Below are 20,738 nucleotides of genomic sequence, written 5' to 3'. Positions count from 1 at the left end.
AGAAACTGCAAAATGATCGCCATGCAGCTGAATTCTACTTATTAGAACGCTGCCCAAATTTTAATTTTGAGCTGCTCAGTGTCACCTGGTAGGCTGAAAACACCTCGTATCTAATATTGCAAGCATTTCCTTTGTAGATTTTTTTCTGCTGGCAGATACTGGACCTCACATTGAAACGCGTTGTCTGACTTCACCACAGTAAATATTTAACAAAAATATTTCATTGTAAAGTAAACTTGTTTCCTCACCGTGTTTGAAAGTAAAAATAACGTGAACTGTGTAACTAACACTCCACCCGTAAGCCCTCAAAACCGATGGTCATTTTATGGCAATATTTAAGAAATAATTGTCTAAACTCAGTTAGTTATACAATTTGATGTGTTGCGTCTCCAACTATTTGCATACTGCAGACCAAAGGGTTTGAATGCGATGAAGTGTTTTCGGTATCAGCTGTCAGGACGCGTTAATTTGAACTTCCCTGAAGGGTCGGGAATAAACCAGTTTTCCCAGAGATCAGTGTGAACACTGGGGTAGTCCCAAGGTTTGTATCTCCCATTCCAGTGAAGTAACTTAGCTTCTTGAAGAAAATGCTCTGAATACCGGGTATCGGGACTCCAACCTGTATGGGTACATGGAAGACACTACTCAATGAGGTAAATACAGTTTGTTTGTTTGTTGTTTTAAAAAGCCTGATTAGCGTGGTTTCACCTGTCAGTAGGCAACCAACTCTGTGATAGAGCAGCCTTTTTCAATTTCAGGCCTCTTTAACTCCGCGTCTGAAAAATTTCAGCTTCCTCTCAACAGCAACATCCTGCCATAGCTGGGATTTACATACAGCTTCATCCTACTGTTCGCTTTACTGTGCTAGCTGAGCTATTATCTTCTCAGGATAAGTCACCATTGCCAGGTGAATGCCAGCTACATCCTCCAGAATGTCAGCTGCACAGAGACTGCCAGGCATCCCACGTGCTTCTGCTGTGCCTGCCAAGAGTGTCTGATTTGATTTTTCAGATCTTTCATACGTTCTTTTCCACGGATGAGGAAAATCTAGATGGATTATTCTGCAGTCCTGTAACTAATGTAAGGTCCTGCACTGGAATCTTAAGCACCTCTCGCTTTATTTAGTTCCAGCTGCAAATTGGCGCAGAGTTAAACTTACCGAGATGCCGTATGTGCCACATAGGATTAATAGCGGAATACTTTCCGTGAAAGACTATCAGCATCGGAGAGGTTGCCACGCCTCCCCCGAGGGTGCTGCTGTAGAGGTTTTCCCTGCAAAAGAACAAAGAAAATGCTCAAACTTCAATCAAAGAGTCTGTAGCACAAAAATCAGACAACTAAAAATGCAAGTATGCTGAGCAGCCTGGTTTTCGGCGTTACTCCTTTCTAATGCTGTTAATTGCCTGTGTTTGGAGCTCCAGTTCTTGTGGAGTAGGTTGTTGGGAGTCAGACCCAATGCGAAGCTGACTACTCTGTACACTGCCTGTAGTCTATGAGGCTGAAAGAGTTTACAGCAGGAAAAAAAAAAAGTTGTCGACGTAAAGGAATCAAACATATTTTAGCCTGGTTCCTTGAAGAAGATGTACATGCTGCCATGCATTTCATTCCCTCTGCCTTCCTTCTGCTTCCCACCTGCCCAGCTTAGAGGCCTGAAGTTAACTTCAGAGCAGGCTTGGCAGACCAGTTAGTATAAACCAGCATCTAAAGGATCTTAATTTCTTGTGAGTTCTATGAAAAATCCAGGGTTAAAAAAAAAAAGAAAGCCAAACTACCGTGAAGGGAGGCTTAAGTGGCAGCAGGCAGATTTCTGGCCACAGCGTGCTCCAGGCCTGGCCGGGCAGCAGGTGGGAGCAGCCACACCACCTGCAGGACACTGCGCTGCATGCTGAGTCCTGCAAGGAGGAAGCCCGAAAAGCATCAAGAGGTGCTCGGAGGCTACAGAGCAACAAATCGATAAAAACGGTAACTTTCAAAAGCACTTTTTTACTCCTAACAAAGCAATTTGGTTCACCGCGGTTTCAATATTGAGGTGAAAGGAATGCAAGCATGTTACTATGGTACGAAATCATCTTTCTAGATCGAATCTGCAGTGATGTTCACGGAGGTCTTTTTCAAGCTCTTCAGAAGCATAGCAGTGGCTGGCCTTTCAGAACGTTCCTTAAGCAGAGTAAGAGAAAGCCATGGAGCATTTCATTCATTCACACGCTTATTGTGTGTGTCTTTATTCCTTTGTCCAGCTCTGAAAATTACCCATAATGAACGGAGTCCAAAAGCACAAATCGTTGTGTTTCAATTTAGCTTTCCTAAATTTAAGCCCTTGCCGGAAAAGAAAGCGTCAAATTTGCAAGCAGATTAACAATGAACAAAAAAATGAACACTGTCTTGCTGTATTCACGACTTCCTAGTCAGAGCCACAAAATTATCTTTCACGTCAGGTTCATTTCATCTACAGAGGAAGAAGTGTTTTCCATTGGTATTTAAGGAATGGGATACCCGATGGCATCTCAAGTGGAGAGACCCCACACAGACAAGGAAATATTCCTTCCTCTCTACACCAGCCTCAAGAAGGGAAGACCGTAAGTGGCTTGAACCAAGGTGAGACTGGTCACCCAAAACAAGAGCCACGTGTTCTCAGTGCCCCTCAGGACTGAGTGTGGTTTGTGATAAAAAACACAAGACTGAAATTCCAGGTGGCGTTTCCTGTTGCACTATTGATCAGGTTTAAGCACGTGGAAATTTACTTTGGGATTTCGTGAAGCAAAGAAAAGACTGTTATAGTCTTTAAAGAGCTTACAAACAGAAGATACTTTAATGCTCATTTTACAGTTAAGCGCAAAGGGAGATTTCTATACGTACTCTACGTTTCTTTGCATCCACTTTTCCAACTGCTTTGTGAGCCGCTGATTTTTCCATTCGGTCATGTTAGCAACAATTACGCCAGGATTGAAGGAGCAGGTGCTGGGGCTGATGCCAAGGTCTCTAATGGCTTGCTTTCTGTAGTCCAGGAATCCCATGTATGTGTTCTAGGAAGTTAAAAAAAAAAAGAAATATATTTATCCCCTGTGAATCTCAACAAACGTACGAGTAAGTGCAGCTCTATATTACTAAACAGGCACTCCCAGCTGAGTTTAGAGATGATGATTACCTGTCTCGATTTCCATATGACATGGGGTTGAAAGGCACGGTGCTCCCAGCTACTGAATTACTTCTTCCACAATACTGTACCATGTAAGTTCTATAAAGCTCCCTCCTCACCACATTTTCATCTGTCTGTAGCTTACTCCAAATGTGTCCAACCTGTGCCAGTGTCTCACCACCCTCACAGTAAGGAATGTCTTCCTGATATCCAGTCTAAATCTACCCTCTTCCAGTTTAAAGCCATTTCCCTTTGTCCTGTCACTACATCCTCGTCCTGTCGCTACATACACATGGGGAAGATACAGAACCGTATTACATTCAAGAGTCAATACATCCGTGATTAGAATTACAGAACGGCATCTCACCTGCATCCCTACGCTTCTAACCATCTCATGTGTGGAAGGGAGATCGCAATCATCTGAAAAAGCCGCAGCGTGGCCGGGAGCCAACTTCGTGTCGTAGAGTTCCTGAATGTCGCCTGTTCACACAAAGTTGGGGAGCGTAAGAACAAACGTACCGCACTGCTACACAGATGACAGGGTGACAGGATAACTTCTGCTCTCGTATATGTTAGTTACAAACTCGACAGTTTCAGCAGACAGTCTAGATATCAATCGAGGCTGAATTTTGCAATATGGGAAAATTTTCAAATTCGAGTCCTGTATCTGAATGTCTACCTTTAGGTATGGATGTATTGAATACTGATGATGATAATCTGGTCTGAACATCCAACAGTGTCTAAAGCAGAAGCTGATTACACTGTTAAGAAGCCTGGTTACAGAGTTATGCGTTCTATTAGTTCTTTCCCTCAGAAGAACCTCTTCAGTTGGTTTTTGGTTTTTTGTTTTCCTTGATATTACTGTGTTCACACCTCTTAGTAAGATACCTGTATTGCCCATGCTGACTGATGAGCGCTGGCCAGCTAAAAGGCGCCCGTCACACTGGTGGCTTCCCAGCCCACCCAGCTCCCTCCTGATGGAGGGAAATAGTCTAACGCATGATATCTGCCCAAAGAAGCTGTGGATACCCCATCCCCAGAGGCATTCAAGGCCAGGTGGGATGGAGCTGTGGGCAGCCTGAGCTGGTGGGTGGCAGCTCTGCCCACACTCCTTGGGTAGGCCACGACAAATGAAGCTGCTATTGCTAGGAAAGCTCAATAAAAGGCCAAAATATTCCTCAAACGGCAAAGAGTAACACTACCATTTCAGAAACAATAATTCTCCAAAATCACCATCCCAGTTGGAAAACACGAGATAGGACTTACGCCCCACCCAGAAAAGAAGCTTGAATTAGCGAGACTGTTGCTAATTGTTCAAGTTTGATATGCTTTAATAGGTATTTTATCCTGATTCTAAACAGCTTGAGTTTTTCAAGAGAAAAGCAGGGGAAAAAAAGAATAGAGAGAGAGAGAGTGATAACACAGAATCACAGAATCATGGGGGTTGGAAGGGAGCTCTGGAACCTGCCTGCTAAGGCAGGTTCCCTACAATCAGGGAGTGGACACTGCACTTGCCCCCCCACACACGTGCAGACACACAGACACAAAGTGCTGCTGGGGCAACTCCTGTGGGGGCAGAAGGACTGCGGTGACATCACCGAGCAACAGGCTGTGACTGCAGCACCCTCACTGCTCATCTTTGGGCACAGGCAGAGCCTGGCCCAGTCAGTCTCGTGCCTGGACTCCTGCCGAGTGCGTGTGCGAGGCTTGGAGGTGGAGCGAGCATTTGTCTTGGGTGCTGGGCTGTGCTTTGGGCACTGCTGGCAGCAGCTGTCAGTGCCCGTCCCTACAGCCAACACCTGTATCTCCCTGGCCTGTCCGGCTCAGGCAGCTGGGGCCCCATGGGGCGCACATGCAGCAGCAGAGAGAGGTGAGCTGGGTGGGGATACGTCCCCCAGGGTGGCAATGGGGTGAGCACTGGGAAGTGGGGAGCTGCCAGGGCTGCAGCCTGAGGTCCTTCTGCCCAGGGCAGCAGCCCATCTGCTCCTGGCCACTCAGCAGAGAGGGCCCTGCAAGCCCCCTAAGAGGAAGGCCAACAGTGACCAGGACCCACACCTGCCCTGCAAGAGGCCACCCCCTCGGCTTACATTTAAAATACATCAAAATACATCAATTTCTTAAACATGACACAGAATCACAGGGTTGTATGTGTTGGGAGCGTCCTCTGGAGATCATCCAGTCCAACTCTCTGCTAAAGCAGGCTCCCTGCAGTTGGTTCCAGAGGGAAGTATCTGGGTGGGTTGTGAACATTTTTAGAGAAGGAGACTCCACAGCCTCTCTGGATCTTGTTCCAAAAGTTCAGCATGTTTCATTTCATTACTGCTCTGCAGAAAGCAGCTGACCAACAAATAAACCCCAAATTAAACCCTGAAATCTCCATTCACTCCTTACCTTGTCAGAGCTCCTATTCCCTCCCATTCCAGACATATCAGAGTGCTCTCTCACATTACAGATAAGCAGCTGGCAAAACGGAGACTCCCACCCTCCGCCTCCCCTCCCACATGCTCAAACTTATTTTCCTCTTCTGGGCCCTACGTTTACTCGGCCCAAAGGTGAGCAAACTAAGCTGACTGAAGAAACAAGGAGAAAAAAGGGTTTTGCGTTTTGTTGTTGTTATGTTTTTGGTTGGTTGGTTTCTGTTTTTGTTTTTTAACATAGCTCGTTTTCTGCCAAGTCGAGCAGCCGAGTCAGCTTGTTTCACAGCTGCACAACTGTAGATACGAAACAAGAGAAGTAACAGGAGCTGCCTGAGGACAGGAGAGGCCACTTCAGTAGGCAGCAGCCTACCATTAGCTGTAATGTAAAACTGCACCTTACTCTGTGTTTCCAGAAGCACTATCAGCTGACATAATCTGGCATACCCTAATGAAAGAGAAAGCCCTGCTTCCCCTCTGCTACAGGCCACCTCCTTGCTTTCTGTGGGAATCCTGCTTGAGTCCTACCAGGAAGCTAATTCAGGCTGAAAGTAATCTCCTTTCTGGCGATTGTCTGTATAGGTGCAGGAAGGAGAGATGCAGGTCAAGTGAGGGGTCAGAAATTCATCTTTAAAAAAAAAAAAAGGAACTGTTCCTCTAATTTGATTTATTTGTATGAAACATATACATATGTATATGATTCTTAGGATTTTTCTGTTTTCTTCCTATTTGTCTAGGAACTCTAATGTTAATCTTTGATCATGATCTGAAAATTGCTCTGGATTTTGAGCTGAAGATGTTCAAAATCACATTTTTAGTATTTGGGGTTTTAGCCCTCCTAGCTGAGTAACTTTGTCCTGCTCTCAGAAACAAACAGCAATTCTGGGTAAGGCGCTGCCAACATGTGTGGGAATTTGAATGCTAGCAGGAAACACAAGTCACATGCACAACTAAATATTGCAGCACCCAAGTGAGAACCAAGATATCTTTCAGCAATTGACCAAATCTAATTTAAATGAAAACAGTGCATATAATTTTGATCAAAATCAACTATTCAGCAGACATGTAGAGACATGCTTTTCTTCAGAATTTCCTCTAAATAAACAAACAGATAATTCAGCACTTTCACAAGTGCAACATTCCTAGCAGCTTCCTCGCTTTTCATTATATCCTGTATTTGGAGATGACCAGGAAAGCTGCAATAAGTTTTATTCCCGTTCTGCTGGGAATTGCTTTTTGGGGACAGCTTACCTTGAACAATGACATCATCATCCAAATATATGACTTTCTCATGTTTCTGGATAAGCAAAGGAAGATAAAATCGAACGAAGTTCAGCTATTAAATAGGGAAAAAAAAGAGTAAATACTGAATGTCAAAGCAGTTTAATGCATTAGTCTCAAGCTTCTATTAATAAAGGCTGGTTTAGCAATAGGGATCAGTATATTAGTTTAAGGACCAATATATTAGTTTAGAAAAGGAATCAACGAATGCTATGCTAGCTCTAAAACTTTCCAGTTTAGCTTTGCTTGGTGTGTGAACAGCCTTCTTTTTCTCAACGATCCTGCTTCACAAAAGCACTGAAGTCACAATAGACTTCTTTCATCTTTGCATCCACTGAGTGCAAGGACTTTTTTCTTGGATTTCACATATATTGTTCTGGGTTATAGTGCACCAAGATAGAAAGTTGCTCATTACGGCATAACAAGCAATGGAAATCTGCCAAACTGGGGAAAAACAGCCAACAGTCAGCCAAAAGTCACTGTGATGAAACTGATGGTGGAAAAATGACAAGAAGTATGTGGTCCAAGACCACCAGAGGCTCCTACCATGCATGCTCAGAAGGACACTAGCATATATTGATGAGTTCTTGGAAAAGAATGAGTATGTATGCCAATGTATTGCATATGTATGTTGTTACTGCTTAAATGTAGAACCTGAACTCTGAGAGCACGCGCTTGCCTTGTCAAGTCACTCAGCAAGTATCATGAGGAATCAAGGAATGCTGCTTTCTAACACCACACTGGGGATACAGAATTTTCTTCCCGGATTTTCAGATGACGCTGTCTCAATTAATATTCTGTTTCGATTTCTCTCATCATTGCGCACTGGCCAACTATCATCTGCTTCCTCCATGTAGCTTTAGCAGCGTCTTGATCCCATTATTATTAATTATTTATCCCTATTTTGTTTACTGTGGGCCTAATCAAGCAATCCAAAATAGTTGCTCTTTCATCAGAATCGCAGAATCATTTATGTTGGAATAGAGATCCCTCCAGTCTATTCCCTCTGCTCAAGGACTGTCCACTAGGACAGATTGCTTGGGACTCTGTCCAGCTGGGTTCTGAATATCTCCACAGATGGAGACATCACATCCTGCTCCAGTGCTTGACCACCTTCATCATAAAAAAAAAAAGATTTACCTTGTGTTGAGATTGAATGTTATGTTTTGAATTTGTGCACACTGCCTCTTGCCCTACTAGCAGGCACTACTGAGATGAGTCTGGCTCCCTTGTCTTCATCCCGCCCATCAGGTATTTAATAAACACATTGATCCCTCAGAGCCTCCTCTTCTGCAGGCTGAATGGTCCCAGCTCTGTCTGCCTCTCCTCATATACAGATGTTCCAGTCCCTTCATCACATTTGCAGCCCTGTATTGGACTGACCTCAGTAAATCCATAAATTTCTGGTACTGGGAAGCTAAGAACTGGACAACACTGTCCTAAATGCAGTCTCACCAGTGCTGAGTAAAGAGAAAGGATAATTTCCCTGGACCGGAACTGTGTTAGACTCACAGTTAATGCAGTCATCTTTCCACTCTATAGGAATGATTTGACTAGCAGCACAGATGTGGGATAGCATTTTCTACAGTAGCAACAATGAACACAACAGAGGGAAAAGTCATGAGCATCAACCATATTGACCACCATTTCACCCAGCACTTGTCAGAGTGGTCCTAAGCAGAGATGCTCAGACAAATGTAAGAACAGAGTAAGCATACAGAAAAGCTGTTCCATAGCTTTCGTATATTTTCAGCTCAAGAAGATTTCTTGAACCAGATGTAGTCCACTTCAGTCTCCACTGAATCCCTGTGAATTTATTATGTTCACAAGATATTTTAGCAACAAGTTCTAGAGGTTTAGTATTCACTGCTTGAAAAATATGCAACATTTCTTCTTTGATCTGACTGTTCCTCCTACTAAATTATCTGAATAGCTTTTAGCTCTTGTATTAGAAGAGACAGTAAGTAATCATCCTCTATTCTGACCTCCATGCCAGCCAGTTCTGTAGATCTCTACTGTTTTCACACCAGAAGGCCATTTCTAGGCTAAAGAGTATTAAATCACTCTCTCAATTATTGCATGAAATTCTTTCCATGTATTGGAAATGTCACAGGCTCAGAGAAGGGCAACAAGAATAAACGCTCTGTTCAGACCTAAAACTTTTCCAGTAGTGCTATGTCCTTTTGAGATAAGTGGGCTAAATCTGCACATAGTATTTAGGGTGGTGGGCAAACTATGGATTTACATTGTGGCATAACGTTATTCTCTGTTCTGTTCCTAACTCCTTTACTAATAATTCCTAACATCTGATTTGCCTCTTGTCAGCCAGCAATATTTTAGTTTCTAGTCTCTGAATTAATCCCAGACATCAGCAGATTGCAGCCCACTAGACATCACAGAGGCACAAAGAACACTATTACACCTTTCCTCTTCTAAACAACACATTCAGGTCACTGAGTTTATGTCACCAAATAGATGAGGTCCCAGCAAAACAGAAAAGTTGCAAGGAGCTTGTTACAGTGCACATTTCCCTCTTGAGTGACAGCTTAGCATTGGACCTGAAGTGGCTTCTTTGAGTTATACCCTTCCTGTGTAATAGAACAGAGAACTGGGACATCTCAAAATGCAATGAGCATTAAAATCCTGAAAATGGGTTATGTGATGTTTGTCGACTCACAGGCTGCAGTAGCTCAGGACGCGATGCATCTTGTCTGATTTTTCCTTTTAGTACCATGGGGTTGAATTCCACAGTCTTAAATTTTATTTCTTTCAGTTTAGAATTTTCGATCCATTTTCTGTGATTAAAAAATAAAAAGTGATAAATATTCAGAATTTAGCAAGTATTTCCATTATTAACTCAGACTTATAGGAGAATAAGAGGCCTTGGAAGCTCACTTGGTCTTTCCAACCACTTCTGTCTACAGCAACACATCTTTCATCACCACTAGCACTAAAGGTCATTTTCCCAGTCTTTCTTACTATAAACCACTTTTTTCTTATCCTATCTGCTGTGCTTTTAAAGAACAGGTTAGTTTTTTCCCTTTTACAGTTTTATGTTCTTCAAGATGACCATCACATATATTTACAGTTTAGCAGAGGGAAAAGCTACTTTTTCAGAATAACTTTTTTGTTCAATATTTTGTCAGATTTCGTGTCATCATTGCTTGTTGTTCAACTTTGACTTCTCTTCTAAATCATTCCCTAAGTAAAGCACACAAAACTAAATACTATACTTTTTTCTGGTGCAGTAGCAATGCCAAGGAGATCAGAACAAATTTCCCTCACATCTCCAGAGGCCGTATACATCCACAAGTATATCCCACTATGAAGTGTGTGTGTGTGCACGTGCACATGTCCACACACAATAGTGTCATCAGTCATAGCTCTGTAGCTTTCCAAATGAGTGTATCAGAGAATACAGGGACTCCAAGTTCATAATTAGAGAACACTGAGACAGCATCTATCCCTCTGCACCCTTGCTCTCTCACTATGATCATAGTAAAGCTTCTGTCTGACCTATCTTAAATTACACTCGTATTACTATGCACCTGGAGTTCCTATACTCTCTGGCAAGTGCTATCAAATAGAATCTATTATTCCATTCACGTTGGATATTAGGAAACATCTCTTCTCAGAAAGAGCGGTGCTGCACTGGCACAGGCTGCCCAGGGAGGTGGTGGAGTCACTGTCCCTGGAGGTGTTGCAGAACCGTGTGGATGTGGCACGGAGGGATGTGGTCAGTGGGCATGGTGGGGATGGGTTGATGGCTGGACTAGGTGATCTTAGTGATCTTTTCCAACCTTAATTATTCTGTGATTCTATGAAACTCCTGCTTCACCTGGAGCTAACACAATCAGTTATTTCCACCTCTCTTGAACTTCATCACATTTTACAGCTCATTTTTCCAACTCGTCATCAGTTTATTTGCAGCTCATCATGCTGCTCAGTGTCTCTTCCAGCTTCATGCCAACTGCAGATTTAGAGAGAATATTCTATATTCTACCTTCCAGATCATTGATGAATTGGATTGGAAAAACTCATCGCATCTTTTCACTTTGACACATTTTGTGAGTACACAAGCTACAGAAGCAGTAAGAGGCAAGAACTACCAGAACAATCTGCTTTAATTTTGATTCACACCGCACCTCCATTTGTAGAGAACATTTGAATTTAACATCCAAACATGCTTTCATTACTAGCTTCCCTGGGCCTCTATTTCAAACCTTTACCACTCCCTCTTACCTGAAATTAGCGTTAGGCAGCAGCAGGCTTTGCTACTCTGAAGCTGAAGACACGACTCCACATGAGGTGAGCACAGTGCCACAAAGCAGGCATGCAACAAGTAAGCTTGTCACTTACCTTATTAGATATTTTTCTGCAGGCACAAAAGGCAGAAACGCACAGCTATGGACTTAGTCTGGCTATTTCATACCCCTTTACACTAGTCAGTACCATGAGTGGGGCAAAATGATCCTTATTCCTAAACGTAGGCAATCTTGGGGACCAATAGCAATAGCACTACTTAAGCAGAAGGAAGAAGCAATTTCCTGAAAAGTCCTCTAAAGTTTATGCCCATGCTAAGGAGAACAACAACCTGGTCATAATTACAGCATGAAATAAAATAAGGCGGGTATATACCGAATATGTGGAATGGTGTTCTTCAGTCCAACTATGTAGAACAAAACATTAGCCTCTGTGTTGCTGTAGATGCTACTGATTGCTGCTACAGTTGCACCCATTCTGCCTGCAGCAGCGCAGATTACAACTGGGATTTCTTCCTCCATTTCCTTAGGATTCTCCAAGTCAACTACAAGAAACAAACTATATGTTATAATAGAAAATCAAGAGAATTTTGTATCCTATCTGGAACACACGAGTGAGCACAAAGCTCTACAAACAGTGGAATCATATCACAATCACCCCGTTTCCTTACCACATCCTATACACATCCACATCCGCCAAGACGCGTAGCATGAGCTGTTGCTAATCCAGAACCACATGTAGGTGGACAGGACTGTTGGATGTCTTCAAATAGAACACAGAACAGAGTTCTCTGTACCTTCTACTCAACAGGGACACAATTCAGGCTGTCCTCCATGTAGCTGCTTATTCACATGAAACCTGAAGAAGTCTGAATACCTTTGAGACTTCTCAGTTATATTTAGAACAAATTGAACGATAGATTCCAAAATTATCAAAGGAAGGAGGGAAGTGGGAGGGCTGGTGCAATTGCATGAGCTTCCCTTCTTTGGGAAGCACACTAGAAAGGAATAGTGCAAAGTTCTGTACCATGAGGAAGTTGCTAATAATAACAAGGAAAAAAAATAGTGTTCAGTGTAAACAAAGATATACACCAGCTTCCAACTTCATCAGTGACATCTGGATAAAAATTTGAAGCAGGAGGACAATTCTTAGTCACTCTCACGCTATTTTATTTGAGGAATTCAGAAGCAAAATACTTCTGCATCCCAGACCAGATGCAACAGCTTAAATGGCTCATTTACTGCGAGGCAAACTGGTTTAATTAGGGGGAAAGAAAACAAAACAAAACAAAAAACTGCTCAAATGAAGAGGAAAGAACTATAAATCAGAAACGTAAATGAAACAGAAGTCATTTACCTGCTTCATTCTCTAAGGCAGGTGGTGCTTTGTGAACTTTGTTGTACAGAATTGCACACACAGTTAATATAAGAAGTAACAGTAAGATCTGGTTAACTGAAACAAAATGGAGAATGTGTTAAGGATCACTGTAATAGCTAGAGTACTAATTGTACATTTTTTAAAAAATACAATTTGCAACCATTACATATCATAAAAAGTATCTGCTGTGTTTGCGAAAGTCTCCCTGCTCTTGCTATTTGATCAAACTACTAATGCTGTGTTAACAACATAATGCATCTCTACCCCTTTCCAATTATTTCCAAACATCTGATTTTCAATGATAGATTGCTCACTAAATCACTCAGCTCCCAACACGTCTGGGTTATCCATACTATTAAATTCATGCTTCTGAATACTACTAGAGGCCTGGAGCTTCTTTTCATAGGCAACATTGTGGGCCTTCAAGAACAAATTATTTTTACCTCCATTTTCCTTCACTCACACGTCCTTCAGAAATAAGAAAAAAAAGTGATTTCAACATGCAGATCTTGAAGGTATACTTGAGCAAAATCCTAACAGCACTAGAAAAATAAACCCAGCATGCCACTGAAACCAGGTAAGGTTTATTGCAAAATATTTGAAACTACATAAGCATTTTGACACTTTAATTAGTAAAATCAAAGCAGAACATGCAAAAGCAAATGCTTTGCTGTATATTATGATTTCGCAGTTCCTACCAGTCTGGGTCGTACAAGTTTAAGTCATCCAACATAAACCAACTGTGAGTACAGGACAGCTCAGTGGGATGACGGAGAAGAAATACACCATGGAGGTCTTTGGATCTTCTTCATTACTTTTGTACCATCATAAAGGTGTTGGTAAATATTTAAGGTGTACAAAAGAGCAAAGGGAAGTTTTAAACTGTTTGATTCAAAAGGGGCTATTGACTAGAGCTGAGCATGAGAATAAGTTGAAATTGGTGCACACACATCACCAGCTGCACTGACTTGCGGTTGGACTTGATGATCTTGAAGGTCTTTTCCAACCTGAGCAATTCTATGACTCTATGACTCACATCAGCTGAGAAAAAGCCATTGGCTTCAGTGAAATTTGAGTGTACTACTGAGGGCACACAGTGGTCCATTTTCAGTCATTGATCCTGACAGCTGATGTGAACCCAAATTTCTCAGGGCCACATTTCAACAAGTTAAGAACAGCATTACTGCACAGAGCTCTGTTAAAAAGCCACGTTGGGTGCTCTGGGTGCACCCACATGGAACTGGCCATTACCTGTGCTCTTAGAGGGAAAGCCCAGCACCGTAAGTATCATGCAGAAAACTGGTGAGTAATCTCAAATTAGTGGGATTTACGACCATACTTATCTGATGTAGTTTACAGGAAAGGTCCTATTTTGATAATAAAGTTTAAGTATAATTTAGTGAAAGTAGAGTTGTAAATTTGCATGCAACTGTTACAGCAGTTTTGAGAAATTGCATTTGACAACTCTGCCCTCTTTTAAAAATACATATTTTTAAAATGCTTTTAATCTCTCTTACTTTTCTTTAAAAGAGCCATATTTGCTGTTGGATAAGAACTGTGGTCTGTAGTAAAAAAAAAAAAAAAAAAAGAGAGAGAGAGAGAGAGAAGAAAAAGAATTGAAATGCGTTGTGTTTTAATACATTCAGCCCAATCACCTACATCAGTAATAACTAACATTTTTAACACATTTTAAAATAATTTACAAAATAGTGTCTAAACACCATCAGGTACAATTTGTAAATACACGTACATCTATCTCAGATCTCATGTAAAACATAAGAACAATCACAAATACTAACCTCTTGCCAGAGTATACTTCCCGAACTAGGATTTGTCCTACCAACAACAGTAAAAGGGGAACTTGTGCAAGTGGCTTGTATGTAGGCTGCTCCGAAAGTAGTGCCTTCTATTTGTTTTCTTGGAAACTACAATGGATACAAAGAGCACAGTAACACTATTTGATAGAGCAAATTCTCAGCTACAAAAGACTATTTTTTCAACACAGCCACCACCATTAGCTGTGTCTTTTTGCCACTGATGAGCAAGAGCCTTCATGCTGCGCTCACAAAAATCTGCATCAGCAGAGGTGACTGTCACTGTCCCCACTGCTGAAACGCACCACCACCGCCTCACTGTGCTCACATCCACTGTTTGGTATCCATTAAAGTTCAGCAAGTGTCACATGGAAGAATTCAATGACACACCTTTGCTTCATACGCACTCCCATGTCAAACACCATTTTATCAGACTGCCCCTCTGCTGCCACCTGTCACATGGCAACAACATGTACTGGAATATTGGTGGGAAGGTTCAGCCTCTGCTGCCATACCACCAACGTCTGCCTCTGATGTTGTAGGCCAACATAAAATTGGAGGCATTGCTTTCAGAGCTGCCCTCATATTTATGCATAGTATTTCTGATGCTCAAGAAAGTGAAGTAGCCTTCCCTGAAACTGCTCTTCTAAACAAGGCCTAAGAGTGATCATGACTTTATGCAGTCATGGAACTCAAGAGGAAATAACATAATTGATAAAACACAGAATTGTGGAACATAAAACATTTTCTTGAGTTCTGGAAGCACTGCTATTGTTTACAACTAGTGCTGTTTCTGTGAAAAAATAAGAGTAAAAAAACAGCAACAGAAGTTGGGACAGGAGGGAAGGAAGATACAGCTGTGTGATTCCGCCACTACGGCAGCTACCTACGCAATTGAAATCCATTTTTCCCATTACACACACACAGATCCACTAGGGCCTAGATAAGGATAGATAACAGTTTCTGTGCACATATAAAAATGAAGTTCATTCTGATTCCTTGAGAAGGAATATGGAACGGCTAAAATTCTTGAAACTTGAGTCACAAAAATGACTCTCTCCCATTGGTTAACGCAGATGGTGAGGGAGTATGGTGAATTAGACTCCACTTTTTGATTAGCAAGTAAAATGGTAATAAAAATATACGTAATGCAAAGATGAGGCTTTGTTTACAAGCCACTTCTATTTGCATATATTTAGATCCCAACAGCTGACTACATTGTAAAGAGAGGAATATTTCTGAGAGAAATTCCTTTCACATCTGCAGCCCTTGTCTGCATTTCAGCAGCCCACTCTCTTCATGTGGCATTAATTTACATAGATATGAAAACAAACATATCAGTCACAAAAGCCTGCTGTTCAAATGTCCCCTCTCTTGCATATTACACAAGTATTGTAGCATCAGCCATTACAAATTTTACTCCTTTAGAAAAGGACAGAGACAACAAAAAGCCCTACACTCTTGAAGTAACATTCTCAACTCATTCAAGCTAACACCAATTTTCCACTGACTTCAGTGGAGCTGACTACTGCCTTTTAATTTTAATTTGGTAATGAGAGTCACAAATAATACTGATGATCACCACATAATGAAAGTTGGCTAATCACAGCCTCGAGATATCTTTTGCAATGATAAAAACAACTTAAACTGAACTACGTTTTACATTTTAAAATCTGAAGTCCGAAAGGCTCAGACAAAAAAAGTTTGCATTCCAAAACTACAAAGCTCCTAAAGTTTCAGAGACTCAGACTGAACACCCACTGGTTTCTAGAGAAAGAGAGGAATATTTGTTCCCCTTCAAACATTTATTCATTTTTCCTGAATTTAGACATTAGTTCCTAGAACCTGGCAGTCCATAACTCAGCTGCCAAAGACTGTAACGAAATGAGGGGCTGCAGAAGGGAAATCTCAGAAACAGTGACATTACTGCTCAGACATTTCCTGCATAATTAGTCTTTTTACCTCATCAAAGCAGCACAGTACTCGGGACTCCTTTCTCCTGAAGAGCTGTAGAGCTTTTTACTTGGATCCTAGATAGCCCACAGCTGTCAGCTCTCTTGCCAAAGCTTCCTTGCCCATCGTCCTCCTTTAAAGTCCCCGTACAAGGGCCTTACAGGGCACAGAATCAGTTTTAAGATTCAATTCCTTTTTCAAACTCTTCAAAGTTTACTTTGGAGTTGTGCTGGTTTTCTTTTCTGTCTCTGCTGCTGAGGAATAGCACAGAGTCCAGACGCGGCACTGAAGGAATGAGAGCCCATAAACCACTTCCAGATGTGCTGAATGATGATGCAGCCCCAGATCTGGCAAACTTGCCTCAGAGCTTCAACTAGCAGATTGCAAACAAATCCCACAAGACAAAAAGTCTTAAGGGGGTGGAGGAAAGAAGGAAACAAACTGTTCCAGAAGTTACTTCAACTGTCCTGTTGCAGGTTAGGTTTCTAATCATTATTTAAGGTAAATGTGAACAGATAACTAGTGTGCGAGAGCCAAACAACAGCATGCCAAAGTTGAAATGAAAGCCAACATTTTTCCAGTGTCTGTTGGCACAGTTCTTGCAAGCATAAAACTGAGCAAAATTTGCAAACTTCAACGCTGAACATGCACGCTGACTTAAATTGCCTCTGCTCCAAATCTCTGAGAAATTAGAGAATCGAAACCCAAGGGTCTGGGTTGGAATCAAAGGGGCTTGAGTTTAAGGAACCTAGCAGATGTTGGTACTCAGCCTCCTAAGCTCTCCTGGAATGCTCTTACAGTTTTAGTTCTGTAGCACTTTTTTTACTCAAATTCTCTTTTCTTCCTCTTGTCTAGGAACCTTCCTTTTATATGTTTTGCAATGTTAAAAACAACATAAATTGAGCCATGTTTTACAATTATGTATACGTTTTAACACAAGACTTCCATCGCTGTTGAAAGGAGTAATAATATATCTTAAATTATTTTTCACATGAGACAGAGCAAAACTTACAAAAAAGTACAACGGCTGCTCTGAAACTAATGTCTCCTATTTCACGATGTTGGCCTGCAATGTCAGAGGCAGATGCCGGAGGTATGGCAGTAGAGGATGAACCTTCCCACCAGTATTCCGCTACATTTTGTTGCCTTGTGTCTGATGGCAGCAGAGAGGCAGTCTGACAAACAGGTGTCTGACATGGAGGTGAATGTGAAGCAAAGAGGTGGAACTGAAACGTGCCATGTGGAAAAAATGGCACCCGCTGAAATTCATCAATGCTTGCAGAATGTTTATGGAGACCAAACAGTGGATGTGAGCACAGTGAGGTGGTGGGTGGTGTTTTAACAGTGGTGACAGTGACAGTCAGTCACATCAGCTGGAGCAGATTTTTGTGTGTGTGGCATGCAGGCTCTTGTTCACTGCAGGGGAAAATGCCAGTGGTGATGACTGTGTTGAAAAGCAGTGTTTGGTAGCTGACAATATGCTCTATTAAACAGCGTCATATTGCCCCTGATCTCTGTTGTAGTTTCCAAGGAAATAAATAGGAGGCGTTACTTCCAGAGCAACCTACATATTTAATCTAAAATGCAGGTTTATAATTTTAGAAGTTTGACAACGATTGTTATTCTATTATAACAAAGTGGAAAAGGGGGCATCTAGTGATATGTGTCAAAAATGCCAGCAGGAAAGGAGCACTGCAGACAAGGACTTTGGTGTCCTGGTGGGAAACAGGTTGGCCATGAGCCAGCAGCATGCCCTAGTGGCCCAGAAAGCCAATGGCATCCTGGGGTGCATTACAAAGAACCCACTGCGGGGAGCCTGCTTTAGCAGAGGGTTGGACTAGATGATCTCCAGAGGACACTCCCAACACATACAACCCTGTGATTCTGTGTCATGCTTAAGAAATTAATTTATTTTTAATTAAAAAGTGTAAGCCGAGGGGGTGGCCTCTTGCAGGGCAGGTGTGGGTCCTGGTCACTGTTGGCCCCCCTCTTAGGGTGCTGCAGGGCCCTCCCCGGTGAGTGGCCAGGAGCAGAGGGGCTGCTGCCCTGGGCAGAGGGTCCTCAGGCTGCAGCCCTGGCAGCTTCCCACGTCCCAGCGCTCACCCCATTGCCAGATGGGAGAGAGCTGAGATTAAGTGTAAGCCCTGCTACTGCAGTCAAGGGGGTGGCCTCTCCCAAGGCAGGTATGGGTCCTGGTCACTGTCAGCGTTCCTCTTCGGGGACCGCTGGGCCCTCTCTATCAAGTGGCCAGGAGCAGAGGGGCTGCTGCTCTAGGCAGAGGGACCTGCTGCCGCCGCCAGCTCCATCTCCTTGTGAGGCTCCTCCAGTTCCCTTGCTATGTGCGCAGTGTCAGCGTCTGCTGTCCTGGGCTGCCCCTCTCTGTTGAGAGTTACACTGCTGCCAGAAAGTCCAGGCCATGACATGAGAGTCACTTGCGGGGACGCTGCAGGGCCAGCGGCAGCCGCAGGGCTGTCCTCCTGCCCCCTGTCTGCAGGGCCCTCCTCCTGCTCCCCTGACACAAGGGTGCCCTGCAGACCCAGCAGTCTGTGGGCCTCCTCGTCGCGCTGGCGCACAATGGTGTCGACGAGCTCCTGGAGGAGCTCCTGGAGGCTATGCAGCCTCACATCACACAGGGCATCCAGGATTAAGCCCTCCACTGCCATTGCCGGCCACCAGTGCATGTCAAAGATGGCTCGCAGCTCTTGGTGTAGCCAGGGCAGCACAGCGACTAGGATCTCTTGGTGCTGCCCAGGCCTCAGGCAGAGACTGCCCACCATAGGGTCCTCCTCTGCCTCCTCATTGTCCTGATCCTCTGCCTCCTCATCCTCCTCCTCATCTGGCAACAGCAAAGGGGACAGCGAAGGGGACAGCAAAGGGCTAGATCTGCTGTAAGTGGGAGCAACACCTTCCTGGAAGCAGGCAGGCACAGGAGGTGCTGGAGGCCAGATGATGAAGTTCAGGTCCTCATCATCATCCCATGCAGCAACCTTGACCACTTCCATGACCCTCCTGCAGAGCGGGCAGCTCTCCCTCTGCTTGCCCCACCACAGGATGCAACCAAGACAGAACTTGTGATGCCATGGCACCACGTAGGCAATGTCCTAGCACACGTAATGGCAGATGGGACATATCCATTCCTGCTCTGCTGCCATGCTTCTCACACTGTGACTAGCAGGGGAGTGAAGATGAGAGGCTCCTCTCCAGTAGTGCCACAGGTATGAATGTTATGCACTGCAAGAGGGAGAGAGGCCACAGTCAGTCACTGTCCCGTGTGAAAAGCACAGGTCCCTCAGCAGGATACCCTGCCAGCCCCACACCTGGGCCGCCACATGCTTCACACAGAGACCTCAGAGGTCCCTCGGGATTTGAGTGCTCTGTGACTCTCAAGGATAAAATAAATGGTATAAACATGATGTTTTGGTGGTGATAGATTGGTGGAGGGAAGAATGTGACATCGTGCAGGTGTCACATGGCAGGCCCAGCCCTGTTTTGAGAAGAACCAGGACTTTGTGGTAGAGCACGGCTTGAGTGTTGGGCAGAGAGGAACCTGATGAGGTTCACCCAGGGCAAATGCAAAGTCCTACACCTGGAGAGGAATAACCGCACACATCAGTACAGGGAAGGGGCTGACCTGCTGGAAAGGAGCTCTGCGCAGAAGGACCTGGGTGTCCTGGTGGGAAACAGGTTGGCCATGAGCCAGCAGTGTGCCCTTGTGGCCCAGAAGGCCAATGGCATCCTGGGGCGCATTACAAAGAGCACGGCCAGCAGGGCGAGGGAGGTGACCCTCCCCCTGTGCTCTGCACTGCTAAGGCCACATCTGGAGTGCTGTGTCCAGGTCTGGGCTTCCTGGTTCAAGAAAGACAGGGAACTTTTAGAGAGCCCAGCGGAGCATCAACCAAGATGGTGAGGGGCCTGGAGCATCTCCCTCATGAGGAATGGCTGAGAGCCCTGGGACCATTCAGCGTGGGGAAGGGAAAGCTGAGGAGGGATCTGATCGATGTTTATAAATATCTCATGGGCTGGAGTCAAACGGACAAGGCAATGGGCACATACTGGAACGTAGGAAATCAAGCAGCCTATCGCTCTGCATACTCAGCCACAACCAAGCTGACGAGCAGCCCATTTCTGAGGGACGCGTGCGCGCCGCCGCGCCCCTCAGGGCCGTAGGGCTCCCGCCCCGCCGCCATCACGTGACCTGCGGCGACCGCCCCGCCGCCTCCCGCGGGCTCGGAGCTGCCCCTTCCTCCCTCCTTCCCCGCGGCCTGTCCTGGCCGCGCGGTGCATTGTGGGAGCGGCGCTAAGATGGCGGCGGCCGCCGCTGGGCTGAGCTGGAGGCGGGTGTCTTCCTTCACGGGGCCGGTGCCGCGCTCCCGTCACGGGCACCGCGCGGTCGCTATCCGCGAGCTGGTCATCATCTTCGGAGGCGGCAACGAGGGCATCGCCGACGAGCTGCACGTCTACAACACGGGTGCGCGGGGCGGGGCGGGGCGGCGGGCGCGG

At 44.3% G+C, this 20,738-nt stretch overlaps 2 protein-coding genes across 7 annotated transcripts in view; one reads left to right on the top strand and one right to left on the bottom strand.

Moving 5' to 3' along the window:
- Positions 54-17,145, bottom strand: GLT8D2 (glycosyltransferase 8 domain containing 2). 5 transcript variants are annotated; one of them, XM_021387277.1, is made up of 11 exons: positions 16,248-17,132; positions 14,271-14,396; positions 13,989-14,033; positions 12,451-12,546; positions 11,470-11,638; positions 9,509-9,626; positions 6,802-6,886; positions 3,504-3,616; positions 2,857-3,023; positions 1,160-1,272; positions 54-619 (listed from the first exon to the last, which is right to left on the bottom strand). In XM_021387277.1, exons 3-11 carry the CDS (start codon positions 14,005-14,007, stop codon positions 447-449), a joined length of 1,053 nt encoding a protein of 350 aa, XP_021242952.1. In that variant the 5' UTR covers positions 14,008-14,033; positions 14,271-14,396; positions 16,248-17,132; the 3' UTR covers positions 54-446. The 5 variants fall into 5 exon arrangements, with proteins under 5 accessions (XP_021242952.1, XP_021242967.1, XP_021242960.1 ...); XM_021387292.1 differs by lacking the exon at positions 13,989-14,033 and having other exon boundaries at positions 11,765-12,546; positions 16,248-17,133; XM_021387285.1 differs by lacking the exon at positions 14,271-14,396 and having other exon boundaries at positions 16,248-17,133.
- Positions 20,498-20,738, top strand: part of HCFC2 (host cell factor C2) — a 21,107-nt gene continuing 20,866 nt past the window's right edge. For both annotated transcript variants that reach the window (XM_021387136.1, XM_021387127.1), the window contains exon 1: positions 20,498-20,706. In XM_021387136.1, the coding sequence (XP_021242811.1) occupies positions 20,541-20,706 (166 nt within the window). In that variant the 5' untranslated portion in view covers positions 20,498-20,540. The remainder of the gene's footprint in view (positions 20,707-20,738) is intronic.

This window comes from Numida meleagris, chromosome 1 (assembly GCF_002078875.1).
Source record: "Numida meleagris isolate 19003 breed g44 Domestic line chromosome 1, NumMel1.0, whole genome shotgun sequence".
NCBI classification, from domain to species: Eukaryota; Metazoa; Chordata; class Aves; order Galliformes; family Numididae; genus Numida; species Numida meleagris.
Note: the sequence above shows the minus strand (reverse complement) of the source record. Positions and strands in the feature narration are given on the sequence as shown.

Bases quoted from the DNA above. Each gene is read 5' to 3' on its own strand.
- GLT8D2 (XM_021387285.1), bottom strand. The intron at 3,024-3,503 runs GTGAGATGCCGT...TTAACTTCCTAG, and splicing joins TTAGAAGCGTAGGGATGCAG to AACACATACATGGGATTCCT. The intron at 620-1,159 runs GTAAGTTTAACT...GTACCCATACAG, and splicing joins GTGGCACATACGGCATCTCG to GTTGGAGTCCCGATACCCGG.